At 36.8% G+C, this 25,365-nt stretch overlaps 1 protein-coding gene and 1 long non-coding RNA gene across 7 annotated transcripts in view; one reads left to right on the forward strand and one right to left on the reverse strand.

Moving 5' to 3' along the window:
- Positions 1-25,365, reverse strand: part of LOC141552683 (uncharacterized) — a 72,102-nt gene that overhangs the window by 11,527 nt on the left and 35,210 nt on the right. The window lies entirely within an intron of this gene.
- The window catches only part of TMEM71 (transmembrane protein 71), a 43,717-nt gene continuing 20,073 nt past the window's right edge, over positions 1,722-25,365 (forward strand). Inside the window, exons 1-7 of one of the 6 annotated variants that reach the window (XM_074265343.1) lie at positions 1,722-1,931; positions 2,024-2,143; positions 2,822-2,915; positions 5,452-5,527; positions 10,446-10,506; positions 13,607-13,819; positions 23,248-23,432. In XM_074265343.1, the coding sequence (XP_074121444.1) occupies positions 5,488-5,527; positions 10,446-10,506; positions 13,607-13,819; positions 23,248-23,432 (499 nt within the window). In that variant the 5' untranslated portion in view covers positions 1,722-1,931; positions 2,024-2,143; positions 2,822-2,915; positions 5,452-5,487. Of the gene's footprint in view, positions 2,144-2,805; positions 2,916-5,451; positions 5,528-10,445; positions 10,507-13,606; positions 13,820-23,247; positions 23,433-25,365 lie in introns of those variants that run through there. The other 5 variants (XM_074265324.1, XM_074265334.1, XM_074265314.1 and 2 more) reach the window with 5 other exon arrangements.

Consider the following 25,365-nt stretch of genomic DNA (forward strand, 5'->3'; position numbering starts at 1 on the left):
AATAGTGAGTAGAGAGTTTTGCCCAGAGTATCACTAAATCAACATTTGTCAGTCTTTTTTTTCCCTAAGCCTGGGATTAAGTGACTTGCCCAGGGTCACACAGCTAGGAAGTATTAAGTGTCTGAGACCAAATTTGAACTCGGGTCCTCCTGAATTCAAGGCTGGTGCTCTATCCACTGCGCCACCTAGCTGCCCCATTTGTCAGTCTTAATATACTTGAGAGAACCAGCCTTCAAGTCTGATTCTGACATAATCTACGTGTGTGACTATGGGAAGAGCACCTGTTATCTTGGTCTTCCTAGGCAGTGTTCTGACAGTATAAATCACAAAGGGTCTCCCAGTGCCTCTTCTTTTTGTTCTTAGAATCCCTATTTTCATTCCATCCAAATTTCTTTCCAAATTCAAACATTACCCTCTATGGGAGCCTTTCTTGTATATCGTCACCACCTACCAGTCCTACCCCACATCTCAAAATTTTCCCAGTACTTTTGTTGTTTTTACTTATGTGTATATATTTTAAGTTTGTTCGATAGGATGTAAGCTCAAGAGCAGGGACTAAAAACCCACTCTTCCTTTCAAATTCAACTCAAAAGCTATCATCATCAGAAATGTTTTCACAGATTCCCCTTGTGTCCCATATGACATTTTATAACTATTTATTATACTTGCATAATATAGGTGTATTAGAACTATCCATTTTGCCCTCCTATCAACCTCCTAGATTATCAGTTCCTTAAATGGTAAGGATCAACTCTAAAGATTATATTTTGTGTTTACTAAATGCTTGCTGATTAATTGGTTAAAAAGTTGACAATCTGGATAGTGAAGGACATTTCTATACATAGTTCCCCAAATTGACAAAAATCACAAGTCCATAGCATCACTCACACCACAAAATTTTAGTATATTCATATTCCAATAATTAGCAACTACAGATTAATTACTTATTTCAGTAAATTTTCATGAAGCTCTTATTTATTGTTCACAAAATTAAGATTGTCTAATTATTTGGTAGCTGTCGAGGTGTTAATTGGAGTTATGGAAATATAAAAACATGAGCAGCTGTTTTCTTTGTAAAGCTCAGGGCTCTGTGGCTCAATCCTGTTAATGGTCATCAGGATTTTCAAAAGACCAAGTGACTGAGGCTCCAGCTAGTCTGGATCACTTCAGTATTCTCTAAAGAGAGGTTATTATTATTAGCAATATTAATAACCTGTGAAATAATAAAATATTATTTTAATAATTATCACACAATATTTATATAATTAATAATGATGTTATCTGTTATATGCTATTGTGTTATATATTATTAATAATAATATTTAAACATTATTGTAAAATAATAAAAACTTGAACATTGAGCGTTGACTAATAGCAATCAGAAATAGAGAAGTGCAGAAATAAGATGAAATTGAACGCTCTGTTTGTATCCAAAGTGAGAGAGATGGTGAATTAATTTTAAAAATCCTAATTAGAAGAATTGTTAGTTGTATTTTTAGTGTTAGAATGCTACTTCTTGCTATTTCTAGCTAGCCTGGAGCTTGGACAACAAGACCCTCCCAGTTCCCGGGCAGTATCCCACTCTTATCCCCCTACCTCCTCCCCTTTCTGGGTGGTTCAGGAACCTAATAGTGAACTTGAGTGTGCTCTTCAAAGCCAATGCCTGTGATGTGAGAACCAACAGGAAATGTGACCTCATTCTGCCTCCCAGCCTTCTGATTGCATAGACTGTTTTTGAAAGGAAACAAGCGGGGTCGGAGAGCTGCTTTCCTTTCCCAAGACCTACAAGCTGCCCTGTCTGAGCAAGCAGCTGAGAACAATGTTACAAATTCAGGAGAAGCTTTTGGGGCTGACCAAACTGTAGTGTATGTGTGCATGTGTGCATGTGCATTTGCATGCATGAATGCCTCTCTGTGGGGGGGTGGGTATCTGTAAGTGTTTACTTCTTTTAATAGGGGAGAAGAGTACATTCTTCTTACTTGCAAGATGTCCGCACCTGTTGACATTCTGATGCCTTTTCCAGCAGAAGCAGCAAACTCTAGGATTTCTCCCCTGACTGTCAGAACTGGGAAGCCCTGAATTGCAATCTTTTTGTCACTGTCAATGGAAAGAAGACCCTCGGGATTCCCTTCAGCCTTACAACGTATGAGCTAATTCTTTCTTAGAGACAGACTAATCATTTGAGACGCCTGTTAAACCAGATTATTTTTTCCTTTGCTTTAAGTGGTTTTAGAAACAAAGACTTAATGTTTACCATTTCTAAATCAAATGTATTTCAGTATAACTATTTATAACTACAGAACTGTAGTGTTTGGAGCACTTGCTTGCTAGCTATTAAATGAGTGGTTACCTTAATATTCAGCTTAGTTATGAGAAAGAGATTAAAATATATCAATTTGAATAGTGCATGTTTAAACTTAGCCCTATTCCAAAATCAAGATGATAACTTTATTTTTAAGTTCAACATCTCAAACTAATTAATTTCTGCTTTTAATTGAAAATATGTTAAAGGAATGTTAGGGGGTTCAGTTACTCTTGAAGATAATTACTAAGCTGCATTTACATTCCTTGGCTTGATTTGCTCAAAAGAAAAAAAAATTAAGTTCTATGCTAACGTGAGTAAAGCACTATGTAACTGTTAGTTCTTACTATTATTGTTGTCTTAAAAACATTTTGCTACTGTGGGCCTTGTTGATTTCTCATATTGCAGTCACACACACCTTGCTACTCATATTATAACACTGAAAGGTAGGGTTGCAGAATACATAGAGAGCTGACCTCAGTGAGCACATCCTGAATTCACGTTCCGCCCCTGATGCAGACCAGCAAGTCAACAACTTCAGAGTGCAGCAAGTAGTTCTCTAAAAGAAGATGCAGCTGCCTTGCCCATCTGCACTGTGAGATCAATTTTCTTGGTGAGAAACTTCATATACCTCAAGTTACAGAAACTAGAACACAGCCTCAAATCTCACCTCTGGTATTTATTACTGGTTATATAGGCCCTGGAGAAGTCACTTAGCTTTTTGAATTATTTTCACTTCTCTAAGTCTTCGTTTTTCCTTTTTTTAAAATGAGACAATTGGGCAAGATGATCTTTAAGGATTCATTTGAACCCAACCTATGATTCAGTAAGTCATAGGACTGCAATCTCGATTAGTCTGTACTAGCAGTTTTTTTATATAAATTAAATCCCAGTTCTTTTAAAAATTCATGTGGGTTATATTAAAATAAGAATAATAAATGAATGTATTTATGGTCATGCTTTCTCATGTATATAACACGTGTGCATGAATGTTACACACATGTGCATGTATATATAATATAGGATGTATGAAGACACACATGGACTTCTAAGTAAAGGGCCAATCTCCAAATATATGAGCCTGCTTCATTTCCAGCTCATATTACTACTAATTCTATGACTATGGGTAACTGATGTTCTCTGATAATTCTTAAAAACTAAGTTATAGTGGGGTCTGCTCACAGTGAGGTTTTTCCACTGTTTTTTTATTAAAATCACAGTTGTGAGCAAAACAAAAATTTTAAAATATCCAAATCCACATGTGTATAGTACTTTAACATTTGTTTTTCTGAGGCTGGGGTTAAGTGACTTGCCCAGGGTCACACAGCTAGGAAGTGTTAAGTGTCTGAGGTCAAATTTGAACTCGGGTCCTCCTGAATTCAGGGCTGGTACCTAGCTGCCCCGTACTTTAACATAGGATTTTCTTCACAAAAACTGAATTTATTGGGTCAAGTATGGTTATTCCCATCTGACAGACAAGAAAATTGAGTCTTGAGAAGAAAAGTGATTTGTCATGTATTGATGAAATGGGAAAAGTGCTGACCTGAGAATTATGAGTCTAGGTCCTAGAACCAGCTCTTTTCTCAAATTCCCTGTGAGATTTAGACAAATACAATAGATTTAGCATCAGGGGGAAAAAAACCTAAATTCAAATCCTACCTCAGATACTTACTAACTAGGTAACTCTGGGGTACTAATTAAACCTCTTCTAAATTTAGTTTGCTCACCTATGAAATGGATATAATGATGGAATCTGACAACTAGGTGGACAGGGGACAGAGAATCAGGCTTGAAATTAGGAAAACTCATCTTCTAGACCCTTACCTGTGTGACCCCAGACAAGTCATTTAATCCTTTTTGCCTCAGTTTCCTCATCTGTAAAATGAACTGGAGAAGATAATGGCAAACCACGCCAGTATTTTTTGCCAAGAAAATCCCTAATGGGGTCACAAAGAATTGGACACAGCTGAAAAACAACAACAAATGAATAGTTCCTATTTTATACTCTACTTTGTAAGGATCAAATGAAATAATATGCAAAACTACTTTGAAAACCTTAATGCACTATATGAATATTAGATTGTTCTTTTTTTTTATTTTGTTGTTGTTCTTATTGATATTATTATTATATTACCTCTTGAGGTTCATTTTCTTCATCTTTAAAAAGAGAAGTTTTGACTGTAAAGCCCCTTCTAGCTCTATGGCTTAAAAAAGCACAGTGAAACATTATACATTTATCAGGCAACAGGATGTGGAAATATTTGCTATATAAACATCAACTGAAATTCCTACTATCTATATGCTTTTACTAGTGTGTCATTAGTAACTGAAATGATTGAAAAGTAAAATATGAACACCTGCAAACTGAATTTGTAAATGCATCCTGCCTTATTCTTAGGAGTCCAGCAATGCTCAGGCCACTTATGGATGCTTGTGCTGACATAAAACACATGACAGCTCTGGCATCTCCTGATAGAAAAGTATGCATAATCTAGGTTGCTGTGCAGACAACACAGGCCCGTATCCAAATATAGTTTGACAGTTTATAGCCAAGATGTTCCCAAAATAAAAATGTAACCGGTTATTTTTTCAGGTATTGTTGTTTGCCATCTTCAATATTTGTGCATTATATCATATGGCCTTACATGGAGTCTTTTTAGTTTATGTATTTAAAGGAATAGTTACCACAATTTGAATCAGCTTTTCTTAAAGAAAAATAAAAACATGCTTATAAATTAGGTAAAGCCATTAAAATTTTATTATAGAATTGCAAAATTTGCAAAGATCCTCAGGCATCCTTTAGCCTCATTCCCTGCTTCCCACTCTTACAGATATTTATTGATGATGTCCAAATCTACTCTAGAACAAGACTTCTTAAACTTTTTTTCCTTTTGTGATCCCCTTTTGCTCACGAAAGTTTTATGTGACCCTGAGTATATAGGTATATAAAATAGATATTGCAATAAATTATTTACTGATAAAAATTATACTATCTTGACCCTCACATTCACTTATAAGACTCCGTATGGGGGTTAAAAACCACAGTTTAAGAAGATGGGCTCCAGAGCAATTAGTAAATGCCACCTGCTTTTATTTTAAGATTGTCCTCTTTTTAATATGTATCAACCTTTTCTTAATCTCTCTTGCAGAAAATCTGTGAAGCTTGAACAAGTGGCCTTCCCAACATGTACCGCATCTCTCAGCTCACATCTACACCAGTAGGAAGTAAATGTCTGAGTTATGCTCAGCACAATTATCTCCTGAAAGAATTTTTGCTTTGATTTTTGCTGATACTTGTGCCATTAACCATCTGTCAGTGGTTTGCATTTCTTAAATGCAAAGAATGCTTGGCAATGAATCTGACTTCATTTCTTTCTTTGAAAGGAAATGCAAGTTGTTGGTTGTGGGTATTTTTATTTTTGTTGGTTTTTTAAATTTTGCTTTCAATGAAAAAAAATCATGATTTTTTTAGATGTCTGTGCATAAAAATGAGAAGAAAGATTGTTTATTAGCAACAATTAAGATGCAAAACTCTAAGCATGGGGAAAATGCTGAATGATTTTTGATAGCTACTTGCAAAAACAAGGGCGTTGTTCACATGGTGACTGTTTCAAGTTTCTTTCTTCCTTCCTCTTATTTTTCCCTCAAACCACCCCCCAATTTCGTTCCCTTCAACTTAATCAGACCTGTTTGAGCATTCAGATTTTCCTCTTTAAATAAATTGAGAAAGTGCCACTGACTAGACCTAAAATGCCTCATGTCACTCTTTTCTCCTTTGCTAATTTACAAATCACTTTATATCTATAAACATTCTCTATCTGCCGTCACAATGGAATGGACATCTTTTGCATAATCAAAACTGGCAAGGATTCCTGAGCTCTTCCAATCCAGTTCTCTGCCTCCAATCTTTTAGATTGAAGTCAGTTGACATCCAAGTTGCCTGAAATGCAATTAGTAAATACCATCTGCTTTGGTGTGCTTTTTTCTTTCTTTTGAATATAAATCTATCTGTTTAAAAACATTTTATAGACAGTCTGTGAAGCTGGTCTTTCCATTCTCCAGAAATCCACCACTTCCAGGTTTATTAACTCTTATAATACCTTATTTTATCACAATATGTTACATACATCTCCCTCTGTCTCGAGATTCTTAACCTTGTTCTTCCTTGTGATTGACCTCCATCCCAGTTTTTCTACCCCTCAGATACTCCCCAAGTTATCACCTTCTGCTTATCTGACTATCCTACCTTGACCACGATGTAAAGTAGATCAACTCTACAATGACTATTTCTCTTGAATCACTTGCCCCTTTATTCCATAACCAATCTTACTTTGCCAAATCTCCATCTTGGATTACTCCTATCATCTACTTCCTTCACTCTTATTCACAGGATGCAAAGTGAAATCATGCAACCATGCAAAAATAATTCACTACAAATGTATGATACATAATCTCAACTGGAATATTTTTACCTCTTCCTAATTGATTTACCCAATTGACTCACAAACTGACTTTTCCATATCTTCTCATTTGACTCTCAATTGAAATTTTACTAATAAGATACTAATTTTACTTTATAATTTATAATTAGTAATTATAAAGTTACTAATAAAATTACTTTCAAATTTTACTAATAAAGATGAGTCCATCTTCTCCCATCCTTCTCATCTCACATTACTCAGACACCTTCAATCCTGTGTCACAAAAAGAGGCGACCCTTGCTGCCCAAAAGAACCCTGATTCTTACAGAAGTGATCACCATTACACTCCCATAGGGGAAAAAAGAACATTGTCCCTATCATTCCTATTCTTCTTCCTTATCTGTACTCTTCCTCTGTCTACTGGCTGCTTCCCTCTGCCTACAAATATATTTGTACTTCTCCATTCTCAAAGAAACCTTCATTTAACTTATCCATCCTTGGCAGTCAGATGGTGCAGGCAGAGCTCTGGACATTGAGTTAAGATGTGACCTTAGACACTAATGAGCAGACTTGGGCAAGCTATAACTTCTGTTTCCCTCAGTTTCCTCGGCTGTAAAATGGGAATAACTGTACCTACTCTCCAACATTGTGAGGATCAAGTGAGGTAATATTTTAAAGGGCCTGGAACATAGTAGATATTTTATAAATGCTAGATATGATGATGAAGAAGAGATTGATCCCATATCATTCCTCCTCTCTGTGGCTAACTTCTTCCTCTCACTCTTTTCTTAATGTTCTGTTGTCTGGCTTGCAACTTCTTGTCCAACTGAAAGTGCTTTCACCAAAGTTACCAATGAACTCTTAATTGCAAATTTTTTTCTTAATCTTTATCTTTCTTGATTTCTCTGCAGCCTTTGACACAATTGATCTCTATCTTCTTGATATTCTCTTGTCTCAAGGTTTCCATGACATTTCTCCATCCTGGTTCTTCTTTTATCTCTTGGACCACTTTTCAGAATCCCATTATCAGTAACAGTCACACCTGTTAGTGGATGACCCCCAAGATTCTATGTCAGGCTTTCTGGTCTTTTCCATCTACACTATTTTACCCGATGATCTCATTAGTCCCTATGTACTCAATCATTATCATTATATTTATATGTATATATTATTATTTTTTATCCAGATTTAACCTCTCTGCTGAGCTCCAATTTTTCATCTTCTGCCTACCAGACATCTCAAAGGGAATGTCCCCATGGCATTTTAAATTCAACACATTCAATACATCCAAAACCAAACGCTCATCAACTTTCTCCCCAGACTCCCCTTTCTTACTTCCCTGTGACTATTGAAGATACTATAATCTGTCCAATTACCTCTAGTATCATCCTTGACTCCTCCCTTTCTCACCTTCTTCCCCTGTAATGAATCTGTTGCCAAGTCATATTGATTTTTCCCTATCAGCATCTTTCCTAAATGCCCCCATCTTCTCTGACCCATAGCCATGGTTCATTATCTCCTACCTACCCTATTGCAATAGCTTGCTGATTGGTCTCCTCTCTCAAGGCTCTCCCCATCACAATTACCATCAGCTGACAAACTGGTCTTGGTTAAGTGAAAGCTCCCTATTCAATAATTCCCAATAACTTCTTATTGCCTCCAATATCAAAGTAAAAATCCTCTAAGGCCTTCATAATCTATCCCACTCCTACAACTTTTCACTTCTCATACCTGTTGAACCTTATTCCTTTCTAATGGAGCCACCAACCCATTGATACCAGAGTTCTGGCTATTTCTTGAACAAGATATTCCATTTTCTGACACTTAGCATTTTTAATGCTTTTAATTCCTAGATTCTCTTCTTCCTCATCTACCTTCTACAAGAAATCTCATTTTAATCCTTCTTAAGTCTTGTGCCTTCCTTCTGTGGATTATTTCCTATTTATCTTTATATAATTTGTTTGTACAGTCATTTGCATATTGTCTTCCTCCTTAGATTATGAGTCCCAGGAGATCTGGGACTACTGTTTGCTTTGGGTTTTTTGTATCCCTAGTGTTTACCTCAGTGCCTGGCATATAGCTGGCTCTAATTAATGCTTATTGACTGAATGACTTACTAATATGCATGTATGATGAAAATGCATGTATATACACATGTGCACCTACATTTGCATATGTATGCATGTCTGATTGGTATGCTGTGAATAAATATGCACATATGTATATATACCACATATATGCACATATATATCTATATACAAGTACATATATATTCATATAGGAGGACTGAGCCAGATTTAAGTCCTGTGTTAGATATGTTCCATTTGTGTGATATTGTAGTCACTTAGTTTCTTAGTGCCCTATACTATTCTTTAAGAATAAGTTCCAGAGAACTTGCTGATCTCCATCTGTGTTCAATTAACAACGGCAATCAAACGACAGCATTAAAAAAAGAAAATCCAGGTACTGGGCTAAGTGCTGGACACAAAGACAGAAGGGAAATAATCCTTGTTTCCATTGGGAGAGATAAGAAATACATGTGTAATGATGTCTTGGAAATTCCCCACACACACTGATGACAGCAGACATCCAGTTATCTCTATTTCAAGTTTACCTACAAAAGAACTATATTCACAATTACATTTAATGTGTATTACCTTCACAATTACAATGATTATATTTATGCTATACTTTATGTAGCACTTTCCAAATACTCACCAAATACTATCCACCTTGGAAGGTAGATAGTAAAAATATTATTATATTCATTGTCCAGATGAAGAAACTCAACTTCCCTCAGAGATATGAGGCTACCTGCCTGGGGTGGCTCAAGAGGTAGCACGGGATTATAGAGGAAAGAGCTGCTGCAGTCAGGAGCAAGTTGTAACCACTGGTGTCATGATCAAGAACAAATCACTTGTCTCTGGGATTCAGTTTGCTTATCTCCAAAACAGGGATGATCAGAATATTTGCAGTTCCTGCCTAACAGAGTTGTCACGAAGACCAAAAGAGTCAATGTATCTAGAGAAGTTTATCTAAAAGTTTATCTAAAATCAGGTGTAAGTTGTGAGAAGGATTCTAGCCTCTTCTGAAAAAAGACAGTTCATTCCCCTTTCCACCATACCATAATACTCTTTTAGCCATTTAAATCACAAATCACATATGAAAATAAGAACCCACCTTTCTAACTTTCATTATTATTTTTACAACAAAATATCTCCAATTTGCCCTAAGGAAGAGGGCTGGGTCTTTGGCAGAAAGTTTAATTTTGCAAATTACCCAGCAGGCCAAATACACAGGCAAATAAATAAATTAGTCATACTTGTTATGATGAATTTAAGGTTTCTTCTTCTTCTCCTCACAAAATGTGATCCTTCTCTGTTTCACGGATCTCTGTTGGGTGGTAATGATTTATTCATGTCCCCTCTGGCCCTCATGAATTTATCTCCAAAGGAAAGCTGTACTCTGAGACTGAAGAGTAATGAACCCCAAGAGATAGACAGAACAGCCAAGAACATAGTTTATTTCTGGCTGCTGGTTTCCAGATGCCGGGGACAAAACTGCTATTAGGGATTAATTTTTAAACTCTGTCTGACTTAACAGTGGCTCTGTGGGTGGGACGTCAGCCATTTGAATTTCTACTGTTTACTATGTTGTTCCTGTTTAATCAGGGTTGCTGATTTTTTTTCTCCCCTTTTCTTCTTTCTTACCTATTTGCCTAGGTTCTCCGAGACTGGAAAGAGAATCAAGTGGGACTCTATCACCTAGGTGCATTTTCCCAAGGTATTCTGACAAGCTATAAGTTTTCTATAAGAAAAGCAATGAAAATTCCAACTTGTAGGCCTAGTTTATTTATTGCCTTTGCTAGTTATTCAAGAACAAGGTTCTTTGATTGATTCACCTGTGTTTGGGGAGGGTAATATGTCATATGGGGTTTTCTGGACCATTCTCTTTTAGGTGGTTCCAAGTCAGGCTATGAAGTTGAAGTTGTGATGAATGGTGGTGGAAGTTTTGGCCCATTAGGTATCTTCGAGGTAGTAAGCTGCTTGATCCGGGAGGAATTTGGGCCATCTAGGAACTGCAATGGATATAAGGGGCTGCTAGACCTGGAGTCAGCAGACCTCAGTTCAAGACCGGCTTTAGACCCTTAACTATGTGACTCTGAGTGAACCACTTAACCTCTGTTTGCCTCAGTTTACTCATCTGCCAAATGGGTGCCTTCTAGGGTTATTGTGAGGGAAGAATGAAATAATAATTGTAAAACACTTTTCATAGTGTCTCATACATATTAAGCATTATTATTAAAGTATTCAAGCAAAAATCAGGGGGCCTGCAGTCAGACATATTTTATGATAGATTCAGCACTAGATTTATTTTGTGCTCCTGGGTAAGCCTCAGTTTACTTGTTTGTATCATGAGAATAACATACAACATACTTCATCAAGTTGTCTTGATGCTTTAAAGTGTTTTGTAATTTTAAATCACTGTAGAAAGAGGAGCCACTTTTATGGCCTACTCCTCTGGGCCTTGTAAGCGTCTTGAGGACTGCTGTTGCTGCTGTGTTGCTTTTCAGTCATGTCTGACTCTTCTGGACCCCATTTTGAGGTTTTCTTGGAAAGACAATGGAGCGCTTTACCATTTCTTTCTCCAGCTCATTTTACAGATCAGGAAACTGAGACAAACAGGGTCAAGTGATGTAATGGTCTCTTCTCTAAATTGTAATCGTTCTCTGAGAGCAGGTTTCTTGGGGGGCTTCTGGAGGCAGCCTTAGTTTTAGTTCAGTTCAGTAACCTCAAATGCAGCCAGGAGTTAAAGTCCAGATCTTTTACTGTGTCTTTCAAAGTCCTGAATCTTTTCCTGGGCCCTGTTAGCTTTAATAGAGGCTTATCTAGGAGAGATCCTTAGTTCCAAGAACTCCCTCCGAATCTGTCCATCCAGCACAAAGGTGGAAGTTGGAATGAATCTTGACCCTGAATCTCCCCAAGTTTTCTCCTCCAGCGTTCTCTTTGGCCCTGAGAGCTTCTTGCTTATCGGCTGCCCACTGAGCACACACCAATCATTACATCACTAGGAAACCATTATTTGTTGTAGGATTAAATCAGTGCTAAACTAGATTTAACCATTGTCTCCTCCGTACCTTCTTTCAAGTTCTGGCCCATAACATCTCCTCGTAGGATCAGATCAATCATACTGAACCATGTTAAATCAGATAATTATTGTCTCTCTTCATTCTAGTGACTTAGCACCTTGTAAGAATCCTAACAAAATGACTTGCCCAGGGTCACACAGTGATTGAAGCAGATTTGAACTCAGATCTTCCTGGCTCCAGGCTTATCACACTGTCTACTACTTCACCTACTTCTTTTGGACAGATGAAGACACAGAACCTCAGAAAAGCTAAATGATGTATTAAAGTCAGAGCTAGAAAGGGACAGAGCCTCACTCACTCACTCACTCAATAAATATTAAGTATTATACTGTACGAAAAAAGCAAAAACACAGCTACCTAAGCTGTCCGTCCCCAGAGAGCTCACAATTTGACTTAGACTCAGAGACTTGTGTTTCTCTGAGCTAGCTCTATTGTGTCCTAGTGGAAGGGAAGAAGAGGAGATCTGAGGCCCCCATGGAGGGGCCAGTCTTAAAACACTAGGAAACAGCCATGTGAAGAAATTAAGGATCATTTTTTTTTTTGTTAGCCCCTTGGAAGGAATCTGTTAAAAAGCATCAGCTTAAAATTTGCTCAGATCATTATAATTGTTTGTTTTGGTTTTTTTTCCCCTGAGGCTGGGGTTAAGTGACTTGCCCAAGGTCACACAGCTAGGCAGTGTTAAGTGTCTGAGACCAAATTTGAACTCTGGTCCTCCTGAATTCAGGTAGGGCTGGTGCTCTCTCCACTGCGCCACCTAGCTGCCCCCAGATCGTTATAATTCAAGGCTGAAGTCAAAAGATTCAGGAATTGGATATAATGGTATCTCTTGGGGATACAGTCCGATTGAATTGTTTGATCTTCTAGGGAATTAACTTAAAAACAATAAGACAGCTTTATTGTTACTCAGAAATTGGAACTGTTTACACACAAAAAAGAAAGAGAATTCTGAAAGCCTACAAAGAAAAGATGTTGGGGAGAGACCCAGCAATTGCAAGAAAAAGTCTTGAAATTTTGAAAGACATTGAAACTTCTTCATTAGGGCTGGAAATGGAGTAGACCCAACATGATACATGTAGTAGATTAGAGTGATGGATGTCAGAGAAGGGAACAAGACAATTCATCTCTCTGAGTCTTACTTCGCTCAATTACAAAATGAAGATTAAAAAAAATTTACATCTTCTACTTCATACAGTGCATTGGTGAATATTGAATAATGTAATGTATGTAAAGCAAAATTTAAAGCACAATAAATTTGTAAGCTGTTAATATAACTGACAAGGTATCCCAAGAGGCTTTATGTTATTTTAAAGCTTTTATATTTCAATAAATTAAAAATCCATGAAGACTTTGGAAAGACCCTGTAAAGGACTCTTAAGGTTTAAAAAGACACTTCCTTTACAACAATTGGATAGTATAAGTATTGTTACCCCTAGTTTAAGTAGTACCACAGGTTGGATTTGAACCCAGGACTCATTTCCTTCATTTGCAAAATAGGAATGGTGGAGCCAGAGACTGAGCCATGAAAGGAGTGAACAAAGGGAGGAGTTGCAGAAGTGACCTTGGAACTCTCTCTTTCTGGGAGCGGACACTGCCCACTCCAACAGATTCCCCAGAGGGCACCTTGAGTGTAGATGATTTAAAATGGTCAGATCTGGCAAGGGCTCCCCAGTTTCCCAGGGACTGATAAATCTTGGATTAGAGATTTTAAAGACTTTCTTTCCCTTTCCTTTCTAGTTATGCTTGTACTTTTCTGGATGATGACAGCCCTTTGGAATGCTGTTCCACAAATCCCCTGACAGGTTCCCACCTTATTTGCCGCCGAAGTCCCCGGCTCCTCACCAATGGCTATTACATTTTGACAGAGGACAGCTTCCTTTCTGATGAAGATGGCAACATCACCCTGAGTCCCACTCAGACCAGTGTTGTATACAAAGAGAATTTGGTCAGGTAAGTCAGCAGTATCCTATCTCGGAACACTGGGACAAAACCATGATAATCATGTCTCCAGTGCTTCAATATTTACAACACACATTCCTTCCAGACAAAAGTATCATCCCATTTTTCAGATGAAACAAAAATGAATGTCAGAGAAGTTGAATGAATTGTGCAAGACCATATAGCTAGCTAAAGAGGAAATATGGTGCAAGGTAGAGAAAGCTGATTGTGAAGGTAGGAAGTTCCCCATATAAAACATGTTAGCTGGACTGAGTCACTTGTGCCCTAGGCTAGTGGCAGGCGTGTTGAGATAAGCTTTGGGGGATATGGCTTGATCCACAATGGGAGGGGATAATATGTACTCTATCCCACTTTCCCCTCCCTCAACCAGTTCTAGACTCCAACACAACTCTCCAATACTTTAAATATTCTCCCACTTTGACTTCTCCCAACTCTGAGCTTCCATTGCTGTGTACAATTCCTCAGAACAGAGTATCCCTAACACAGATAACCACACCATGAACCCAACTTCTCCCCATCATCTCATAGCTATAGCTGACATAACTCAGTGAGGGTCTGAGTTCTAGGACATTGACTGCTAAGTCCATAAAACATTATTTTCATTTTTCAGTAGGGAAAAATAAGTAGCAGAATATGAATAAGCAAGAGTAGGATGCATTTACAATATACATTTACAAAGCACCTACTATGTGTCACACACTGTGCTAAGTGCTGGGATACAAAAAGAGGCAAAAGACAGTCCCGTCCTCAAGGAGCTTGTAATCAAATGGGGGGTCACTTTACTACCTCATCTCAGTTTCTTCACTGACAGAAATTTAGCAGCTGCCCCAAGTGATTGCTAAAATTCTTTGTTTTAAACACCATGAATTGCTTGTGAAAGTAAGATGAACAATTGTTCATCTTTATAAATTCTTTATAAACAGCATTAGCTTTCATATATCTTGGTTCATTAAATGTCGGAATTCAATTGAATTGAAAGAAGTAAAGTTAGAATAAATAAAGAAAAATATTACTTTATGTCCTGAAAAGTAAAAATACAAAGCCTATTTTCTCCAGAAAGTATCATAGCTTGAAAAGGGTTCAGGAAGAGTTTAGATTAATTACTGAATCATAAAATTTTAGTACCAGAAAGAACCTTAGAGATTTAATACAACCTTCTTATGGATGAGAGATCCATAAAAAAAGGAATTAAGGCTGTTTTAGGGTCCATTTAAATTCAAAGTCAAAATCAACATGCATCAAGTAGCTACTGATTTGTGAGACCCTTAACATGCTGGTGGGAATTTTACATTTTTATTTTATGTTTCAGTTTTAGATCTGTCATTTCATTGATGCAGGCACTTTCTACTGAGGAAATTTCCTTCTACCAATTCAGTCTAATAACTGTAATGAAATTAATAGTTTTAGTGAGTTAGGGATTAAGTCAGTGCATTTTAGAAGTGGATCTGAATCCAGTTCTTCCTGACTCCAAAGAGAAGTCTCTGTTCACTGTTTGGTACTTTCCTCCCTCAAAAAGCTTACTGTGGGGAATACAACACAAACTTGAAAAAGGAGAAACGTTTGTAACAGGGAAAACCAGATAGAGAAGGCACAGGGAGTCAGTAAGGATTCTGAAATCAGAGCTGAGACAGAAGTGCACTTAAGGTGTGAAGAATGACTTCTGGGAATGTGTGGAAGTAGAAGGTGGACTATTTAGCTGCTACTCAAGTTTGGACTAGAATAGAAGAGCATCTGATGGGGAGTAAATGAAATATAATTGGAAAGGCAAGTTGGAGCCAGACTGTGGAAAAGCAAAGGGGTTAAATGACTCACAGCTAGTAAGTGCTCAAGGCCAGATTTGAACTCAAAAATTTAAGTCTTTCTGACTCCAGGACTGGCATTCTTTCCATGTGCCACTTAATTGCTTTACTAGGACCAAATATTAAGATATAGAAATTATTACTTGATTTTATGGTCAAGCAGAGAAGTGGATGTCAAAACTATCACAAGTTTGGTTAATAAACAGTTAGTAAATATTTGTTAACTACCTATTATATGGCGTGCACAATGCATGGAGAGAAGTACCAGAGAAAGTACTCAACTAAGGGATGATGAAAAAGTCAGAGAAGTGCCAAAGTGGTACAATCAGTTGAGAAACAAGGAGATCTGAGCTGATCCCCTTCCTTAAATGGAGGTCTTAGAGTTAAGGGCTCTACACTCCAATCAGAGGGTGATGATAAGGAGAGCTTATAGGATGATGAAATTTTTCCCAGGAATAAGTTTCTTAGGGCATTGTAGATGCCATCAGAGATGATCCAAAGTAGTGCAGCCTTAACCTATGTGAGACTTAGCCCAAGCTTGAGCATCCCAATAGCACTAATTGAAACTGGTTGAAATTAAGAGAGCAGTAAGCAGACAAAATGTAGACTATCATTTCTTGGTAAGCATTTTTATATAGGCAATCCCCATCAAACTGCTGACTCCAAGAAGTTGCCTTGAGTTATTGTTCCAACAGCTTTCTGTCTCCACCTCTCACAATTACACGGTCCCTACTGGCAGACAACACTATTTCGTAGTTTTAAAATGTAAGGACCTTAAAGACAATGACTATTTCATTTTTTTAATCCTTTTATCCCCAGGTACTTAATAAATGCTGGTTCATCTGATTGATTGTAGACATCAATTAGTCTCAGCTACTTTGTAGGTATTATCACTTCAGCTTCTTTTATGGCCATTATCTCCATTTTATTTTTAATCTTTCTGAACAAGCTTCCAGAGAATTTCTTTTTAGCTTTAGAACACTCAAGCCACATGCCTGAGACTATTGCTAATTATCTTTTACTTTCAAACCTCCTAGGCCCTCAGAAATACGTATTCTTATTTTCTCACACTCACTCCTGGATGTTATTGATCACATTATGTGGTTCTTTCAACCTTTTTTAATTACTTCACAAATCCAAGTAGAATCCAAAGAATCAGGTACTAAGGTACTTCTTTACCTATCTCCACAAAGAGTCCTAGCTCCTGTCAGGATTAGGGTCAGTGACTTTCTTTTACCTCTTTCTTTTAGTCATCTTGCCTTGTAGACACTGCTTTTGTTGAATGTGAATGTTTAGCTTGGAGAGCATAGGTCTGTAATCTGTGCAGAGCTCTGTACCATAAATAGCCTTCATCACTCTCAATCATCTTCTCTGTGTGGGAACAGTTTATGGCTGATTTGGAGGCAAAGCTGAGCCCACACAAGGTTGGCAACAGTGGAGCAGAAAAAGAATGGGAAACTTTCAGGAATATGGAGTACAGGGCAATATTTACTTATCTGGGCCAGAACAGTTGTAAAAAGTTGTAAAACAGTTGTAAAAATCAAGATTGGTTGGATGAAAATGATGGAGAAATTCAGAAGCTGCTAAATGAAAAATGAGAACTCCACATCTGTCTCTAAGGAAACAGCAATCAGGTCCATAAAAAGAAAAGTGCAAATAAAGTTTAGAGAAATATAGGATTCTTGGCTCAGTAAGAAGGTAGATAAAATTCAGTTTTATGTAGAAAGTAACAATCCAAAGCTTTAATTTCCTGGAGGCTATTTATGGATCAAAGAACTAGGATGCATCTCAACTTCTCAGGGCTGATAAGAGCCACATTGGTTAGTAATAAAAACATGATTCTGGAGAGTTGGGCCAAATATTTCCATAGTGTTTTCAGTAGACCATCATCAATCAATACTGAAGTCATTGACCATATACTTCAGGTTGAGGTCAATCTCTTTCTAATCAAATTTCCAATTGAAAAAGAGATTTTGAATGCTATCAATCTCTTTTTTTGTTGCAAAGTACCTGGTGCTAATTTCATTCTAGGAAAGACTTAAAAAGCTGATTGTACAAAAGCTGATCAAAGGAGAGATTATCCCCTAAGAGATCAAGGTCCTTTATTGTCCATCTCAATAAAGAAAAAGGAAATAGATTGTCATTGTCAACAAAATTCTTACCAGGGTCCGCCTAAATAGGCTGGTTTTTCATCTGGAAAATGGTCATGTACCTAAGAGCCACTGTGGTTTTAGAAAGGGCCAAAAAATAGTCTATATGGTATTTGCTGCTCAATAATTGTAGGAGAAAGCCAGGAGCAGAATAAAGGCCTATCTATGTACAACATTCATTGATCTGATCATTGATTATTGTCTTGGATACTGTCAGTTGTGAGGGCTTGTGGAAGATGGTGGTAACATTTGACTGCGTGGGGTTCATAATAATTGCATGGCAATTCCATGATGGCATACTTGCATGGGTTCTGGATAGATATATTATTCTCACACTTGACCAGTTGCCAATGGAATGAAGCAGGGACATAGGTTTTTAGTAAAATGTTTTCAGTGATGTCTGATGACATTCAACCCAGGCTAACTATGTACCTCTTCCTTTCTTTTCTCTGACAACTCCTCATCCCCCATATTTTATACCTCTTAAACTAAGCACAATAATTAAACTAATATTATAATTCCTTCTTAAAAGAGTGTGTCAGTTAATTTCCCGATGGTTAATTCATCATCCCCGTGACTCCTCAAAACTAAAAGTTTTACCTAATCGTTGCTGTTGTTGTTCACTCATTTCAGTCATATCTGTCTCTCCATGACCCATCTGGGATTTTCTTGGCAAAGATGCTGGAGTAGCTTGTCATTTCTTTCTCCAAATCATTTTATAGATGAGAAACTGAGGGGTTAAGTGACTTTCCCGGGGTCACACAGCCAGTAAAAGTCTGAGACTGGATTTGAATTCTTGAAGATGAGTCCTGATTCCCAATTCTCTATCCACTGCCCCTGATCATTACTCTTCCAGTATATATTGTCTCTTAAAACTCAAGCTCTGTGAGGACACAACTTTATTGTTGCTTTTGCATTAGTATACCATCTCACACTTAGTATGTGTTTAATAAATGCTTTTTCATTGATTGACTCATTCACACATGAAGTTCTTCAGATGGCCTTTTTTTGGTGGATGCCATTGTAACTCATTGTATAAAGATTCAGGTATTCCAGACACTTCTCAGTGAGATCCATGACTATTTAGGGAAAAAAATAACTCTTTTTACAACAAGAAACACCAAGTATATTAAGAATATTTATGTTACATGAAATTCACTTCTAGTCACCAAGTATTTGTAAGTGTCTGCTATGTGGTAGGTGCTGTGCTGAGTGTTGGGGATATAAAGATTAAAAACAAAAGTTTCTTTGCCCTTGAGAAGCTTACAATTTATAGATGAAAGTAGTTTTATACACATATAAAAGTTCATATAAAATATGTAAAAAGTAATTTAATTATATTTTAGAGTTATTTATTATTAGTAAATAATAAGTAATAAGTAAATAAATAAGAAATTAAAGTAAATTATACATTTACATATGTATTTGTAAATAGAAATAATATGGCCATATAGTCATTCAACAAGCATTTATTAAGTGCCTATGTAGCAAGAACTGTTTGTCTATGAGGATAAAAAGAAAGTCTCTTTCCTCCAGAGGTTTATATTTTAAGATAATACAAAGTGGGAAAAAACATTCTAAGGGAAAACTGAAGACATTAAACATTTGTGGGAGGAGAGGAGTTTCTTTTGGTTGCCTTTCTCTCTACCCCCTTTTGAACATGATTGCTCACTATTTGTGGTGACTACATTGGAGCTGGGATGGGTGGAAGGTTATTACAAGGGGATGTAAGCTTCCAGCTATGTAGACTGTTATTGACTGTTGAGCTGGAGCTCCCCAGGTTTATATTATGCCCCTGGACTGTCCTAACTGGCTTCCTTATGACTTCAAAATATTAGCAAGTATCCCTGGAGAGGCAGCGGCTGACAACGGAGGAGGGTAAGCCAAGGAGTTAGTTATTCCCTTTCCAGATCAGTAGGCAATTAAGAGATTCAATGGAGTGATGAATTGTACATGGCCAGAAGCTAGCCTCACTGGCCCCTCAGCATCCATATGGTCACCAGTAATGGCCTGAGAATCCTCCAAAGGTGAGGAAGGGGCAAGGATACCCTCTACATTGACAGATAATACAAAGAAAATTCAGGGTGGGGGAAAACTACTTTATCAATGTCTCTCACAGGACAGACACTGAATATGCACAATGAGTTCAACTTAAAACTGAGTAGGAAGAAAAAATTAGTCTTGATTGTTTTTTGGAAACTGTTTTTCCAAGCTACTCTTTCTCACAAAAATCCATCTCTTAATACTACTAATTTTCCAGTGATATAATATGGCTACAGATCATAGAATACTACAATTTCTGAAAAACCAAGAAAAAATGAGACATGTGGTGATACTAGTGGGTTGGATTATAGGCAGGTTGCAACATATATGAATAATTACATAAATTAATGAATGGAAATAATTTGTTAAGCTCTAGCTATATGCCAAGTAGTATGCCAGACACTGGGGATACAAATGTAAAAGCAAGACATCTCTTGCCCTCAAAGAGCATATATTCTGTTAGGAGAGAATATATATAAGGAAACAATGACCACGAAAAGAAGTTAAGGTTTGGGAGGTCACAAGGATGTCAAATAGAATAATAAAGCAATCCACTGACACATCCTTTCCAGAGCTAATGTTATTTTATTAAAATTCTCAGAGTAAGAAGTAGAAAGGATTGGGGAGATTTAAGGAACAGAATAACGGATATTATCTTAGAAAAAATGACTGGGGAAAAAAAGATAAGATGGTCCAATAGAAATAGATAGTCCAAAAAAAATCAAGTTATATCTATGAGAAAAGGCAGAAAATCCAAAAGAAAGCTTCTAGTGTCCATTTGGTGGCATCTCAAAGGAGGATTTATGGTAGAACATGGCCAAGAATCACACAGGATAAGAAGACGTGAATTGGTTGCCATAGGAACCACTGGAGGAAGTAAACATATCAGATTAGGTGTCTGGTGAAGAATTGAAACCATAGAAATTTTAAATCTTCCAGCTTGTTGTTGGTCATGGTAAGGGTTTCAATAAAATACTCTAGATTCTTCAGCACAATCCATCCTTATAACTGTGAAGTAAGAATTCTATATTTATATGCTAGGTGACAGGATTACTTTCTTTCATTTCTGTGTTGCTGATGGACAGAAAAGTCATGTCAATAACACTTTATATTTGTAGAAGCATCTTCACAATCATCCTTTCATTTGATTTCTAGAAAACCATGAATTAGAAGGGACCTATAGTCATCCAGTTTAGCCCTCTCCCCACTGGAGAATTTTTGTAATTCAGTAATTTTTCAATCATGTCTGACTCTTCTTGCCCCATTTCAGATTTTCTTGACAAACATGATAAAGCAATTTGCTATTTCCTTCTCCAGTTCATTTTACAGATGAGGAAACTGAGGCAAATAGGGTTAAGTAACTGATTCAACTGGTAAGTGTCCATGGCCAGATTCGAACTCACAAAGATGAATCTTCATAACTCTATGACTAGTACTATACCTTCTACTTTCTAATAATAATCTTGACAAGAAATCATCTCATTCTTACTCAAAGACAGTAACCGTGTGTAGTCAATAGGTCTTAGAATATTGGTTACATATGACAGATGGAGAAACTGGAGAGTTGAAGTTACAGAATTATAAGGGACCTCAAAGGTAGCTGACTGGAAATCCATTCTACTACATTCCTAATAATGGTCATTCAGTCTTCTTTTGATAATATTCCAGGGAGGGAAAACCCTGTAGTTCTGGAGATAAGTTACTCTGCTTTTGAAAAGGTCAAATGTTTAGGAAGTTTTTCCTTATATTCAGCCAAAATTGGCTTTTCTATAATTTCCACCCATTGTTGTACTTCTGGCCTCTGAGACTGAAGCAGAATAAATATAAATCTTCTTCTATATATCATCCCATCAAATTCTTGAAGTGACATGTCCAAGGTAACTCAGCTAATAAGGAAAGGAGCTGGAACCCCAAACTACTTCTTCCCTATAAAGCTCTCCCTCTGCATGACAGGCATTAAACCTTTCCCTGCTTATTTCTAAAGTCCTTATGTGTGTAATAAATGCAACCTACATGCTCTCTATCCCATTTCCAGGTATCTTCACTGGCTTTTCCCCTTGCCTAGATTTTTTTGCCTTCCTAATCTGAATCTCTTTGACTCCCTGGTTTCCTTCCAGCCTTCTACAAAAATCCTTTCCTGTCTTCCTTAATGCTAATGCCTTCTTCTGCTGATTATCTTCAACTTAGCTTGTACATATTTTTAGTATATTTATTTGTACATAATTATTTGCATGGTAGTTTCCCCACACTAGACAATAAGCTCCTTGAGAGAAGAGACTTTTTTAATCTGTCTTTGTATCCCTAGTGCTTCTTGACAGACTGTAGGTGACTTTAGGATTTAGGTGATATTGATTTTAGAACAAGAAGATATTAATCAATATCACAAGCATTTATTATGTGTCACTGTACTAAACTCTGGAGATGCAAAGAACAACAGAAAAGTCACATTATAATGAGGGAGAAAATTTACAAATGTTTATGTACCTATTGGATATGCATAAATATAGATATAGATAGATTAGATACAAAGGAAGGAAGGAAGGAAGGAAAGAAGGAAGGAAGGAAGGAAGGAAGGAAGGAAGGAAGGAAGGAAGGAAGGAAGGAAGGAAGGAAGGAAGGAAGGAAGAAAGAAGAAAGAAAGAAAGAAAGAAAGAAAGAAAGAAAGAAAGAAAGAAAGAAAGAAAGAAAGAAAGAAAGAAAGAAAGAAAGAAAGAAAGAAAGAAAGAAAGAAAGAAAGAAAGAAAGAAAGAAAGAAAGAAAGAAAGAAAGAAAAAGGAGGAAGGGAGGGAGGGAGGGAGGGAGGGAGGAAGGGAAGGAAGGAAGGAAGGAAATAAAAAGAAAGAAATGAAGTAGAAAACATTCTCAGAGGAAAAGCATTAGCAGCAGGAGAGAGGGTGGTTCGTGCTGAGAGGACTGATTAAGAAAGGTGTCTTATGGAAAATGATATTTGAGATGAGTCTTAGAGGAGTCTGGGGAAACCCAGTAGCAGAGGTGAGGAGGGAGAACCGCCGGGTATGCTAGACAGCCAGAAGAATGCCTGGAGCTGAGAGATGGGAGTATTTTTACTCATTGAACAGCCAAGAGATCAATGTCACTGGATCAATGTCACATAAATTACATAAATTATATGGAGGGAAGCAAAGTATAGGAAGACGTGAAAGACAGGGAAGGACCGGGTTATGAAGGACTTTATGTACTAAACAGGATTTTATATTTTGATCTGGAGGTTAAAGAGAGTCATGTGTTTTTGAACAGGATGACATGGACTGAGCTGCAATTTAGAAAAATAGCTTTGGCAGCTGATGGAGAATAGATTGGAGTGGGGGAGAGACTTAGAATAGAGAGAACAACATGGAGTCTATTGTAATGGTCTAGGAATAAGGTAGCGAGAATCAGATAAATCACTTTGTCTTCCATTTTTTTCCAGAATATTCAGGAAAAAAAAGAAAATCCGCCGTTCTCTCTCTGAGCTGTTCAATCTCAGTGCCTCTAATCCTTGGCTTCATCATCAAGGTGTCTTTAGTGATATGGACTCCTCCCAAGAAGATGTATTGATTGAAAGAGCCAGTAACCTTGAGGATGTTTATCAGTTATACAAGGATGGTAATGAAGGTATTTTCTTTTCTCTCTCCCTCTTGCTGTCTATCCCATCTCCCATCTCTTCTTATCTTCTCTAATACCCACAAACATGCTTTATTTTTTTCCCTCTCTTAAAAATAAATCTACCTTGAGTCATCTTAATCCCTCAAATTATCATCTATATGATCTCCTGTTCACAGTAAAAATCCTCAAATAAAGTCATTTAAATTTGTCTTCACTTCCATATCTTCACAATAAGGCTTCTGATCCCCATCCCACTATTCTACCGAAACTTGTCCCTAAGGTTATCAAGAATCTCTGAATCATCAAATCTGATGTCTCTTTTTCAGTCCTTGTGGTTTTTTTTTTTCCTAATACCGTTGGTCACTTCTTCTCTTGGATAATTTCCTCCTGAAGCTTTTGATGCTACTCCTTCCAGGTTTTCTTCTTTTCAGGTATCTTCTTAGTCTTTTTTTTTTGGATGGGTCAAAACTCAGTCCTTCGTCTTGTTCTATTTTTTTTAATCATCTTTTGGTAAACTTATTAGTTCTCTTAACCATATCTATGCAAAGGAATCACAATTCTACATATATACTTCTAATCTGTCTCACCAGCTCCAGAACCATATCAACATCTACTTTAATGTTCCTTCTCATACTTCAAATTTCCAAAATGGAACTCGTGAAATTCCCCACATGCAAATGTTCCTTATTTCTGTGGAGGGCACCAGAAATCCTTAGAGCACCCAGGTTTGGATTATCCTTGAATATTCATTTTTCTTTACAAATCACTTGTCAAATTTGTTGATTCTACCTCTGTAATATCTGTCATATATGTTTCCTTCTCTCTATTTCTTTGGTCATCAGCCTCGTTCTGTTTCTAATCATTTCTTGCCAGAACTATTATACCAACTTCCTAATTGATCTCCCTATTTCTACTCATCTCTCCAACAACCTTTGGAATACTCTTTCTAAAGCTAAAGTATGACCATTTCATTTACTTCATTGATGGCTTGCTATTGTAAAATATAGCCTCTTTGGTATTAAAAGTATTTCCTGATTTAAATCTATCTTTAGCTTTATTTTCTAGTTTTTTTATTAACATTTTTCTACTTTGCTTATTACATTTCAATGAAAATTGCCTACTCACTCTTTCCTGAAGTCACCATTGATCTCTTTTCTTTACTTAGTCTGTCCCTCATGCCTGGAATGCAGTACCTCTTCCCTAATAGAATTCTGAATCCTCAAGATTTAACATAATCTTGCCAAATCTATGGAAAATCTTTCATAATTATTAGCTGTAAGATGCTGAACAAATTGCATGATCTCCTTCGGCCTCAATTTCCTTATTTATAAAATAGGAATAATAAAATTGTTATGAGAATTAAATAGGATATTATTTACATGCATATATGTATCAATGCATTATGTAAAACATTTTGCAAACCTTAAATATATATATATATATATATAAATGTTACCTACTATTATTGATATTCAGAGCACAGATTTTTTTTTCCATTTTATATCCATAGTGTCCCTACATATACATGCTTAAAACTCAACTTTCTCAAATTGTAATTTTCTCTTATGTACAACTGAATAACATTAATAATGTTAGGAAATTTGATATTTTATATCGTTCATAGAAGATTTTATGGTGTGATAATAATAGATAATAATAATACTTTACAAATAATATCTTATTTGATCTTCACAGCAGCCTTAGGAAGCAGGTATTATTATAAGTCCCAATTTTTAGATGAGGAAACTGAAGCAGACTAAGGTTAAATGATTTTCCCAGAATCACAAGAGGCTGTACTCTCAATTCAGTCTCCAGGACCAGCCATCTTATCTACTTCTCCACCTACCTGTATGATATAATTGATAGAGCCCTGGATCTAGATTTATGTCTGAGTCTGACACATTAGCTGTGTGGAAATCACCTTAAAAGTCATTTGTCCTGA

This window comes from Sminthopsis crassicaudata, chromosome 1 (assembly GCF_048593235.1).
Source record: "Sminthopsis crassicaudata isolate SCR6 chromosome 1, ASM4859323v1, whole genome shotgun sequence".
Taxonomy (NCBI): domain Eukaryota; kingdom Metazoa; phylum Chordata; class Mammalia; order Dasyuromorphia; family Dasyuridae; genus Sminthopsis; species Sminthopsis crassicaudata.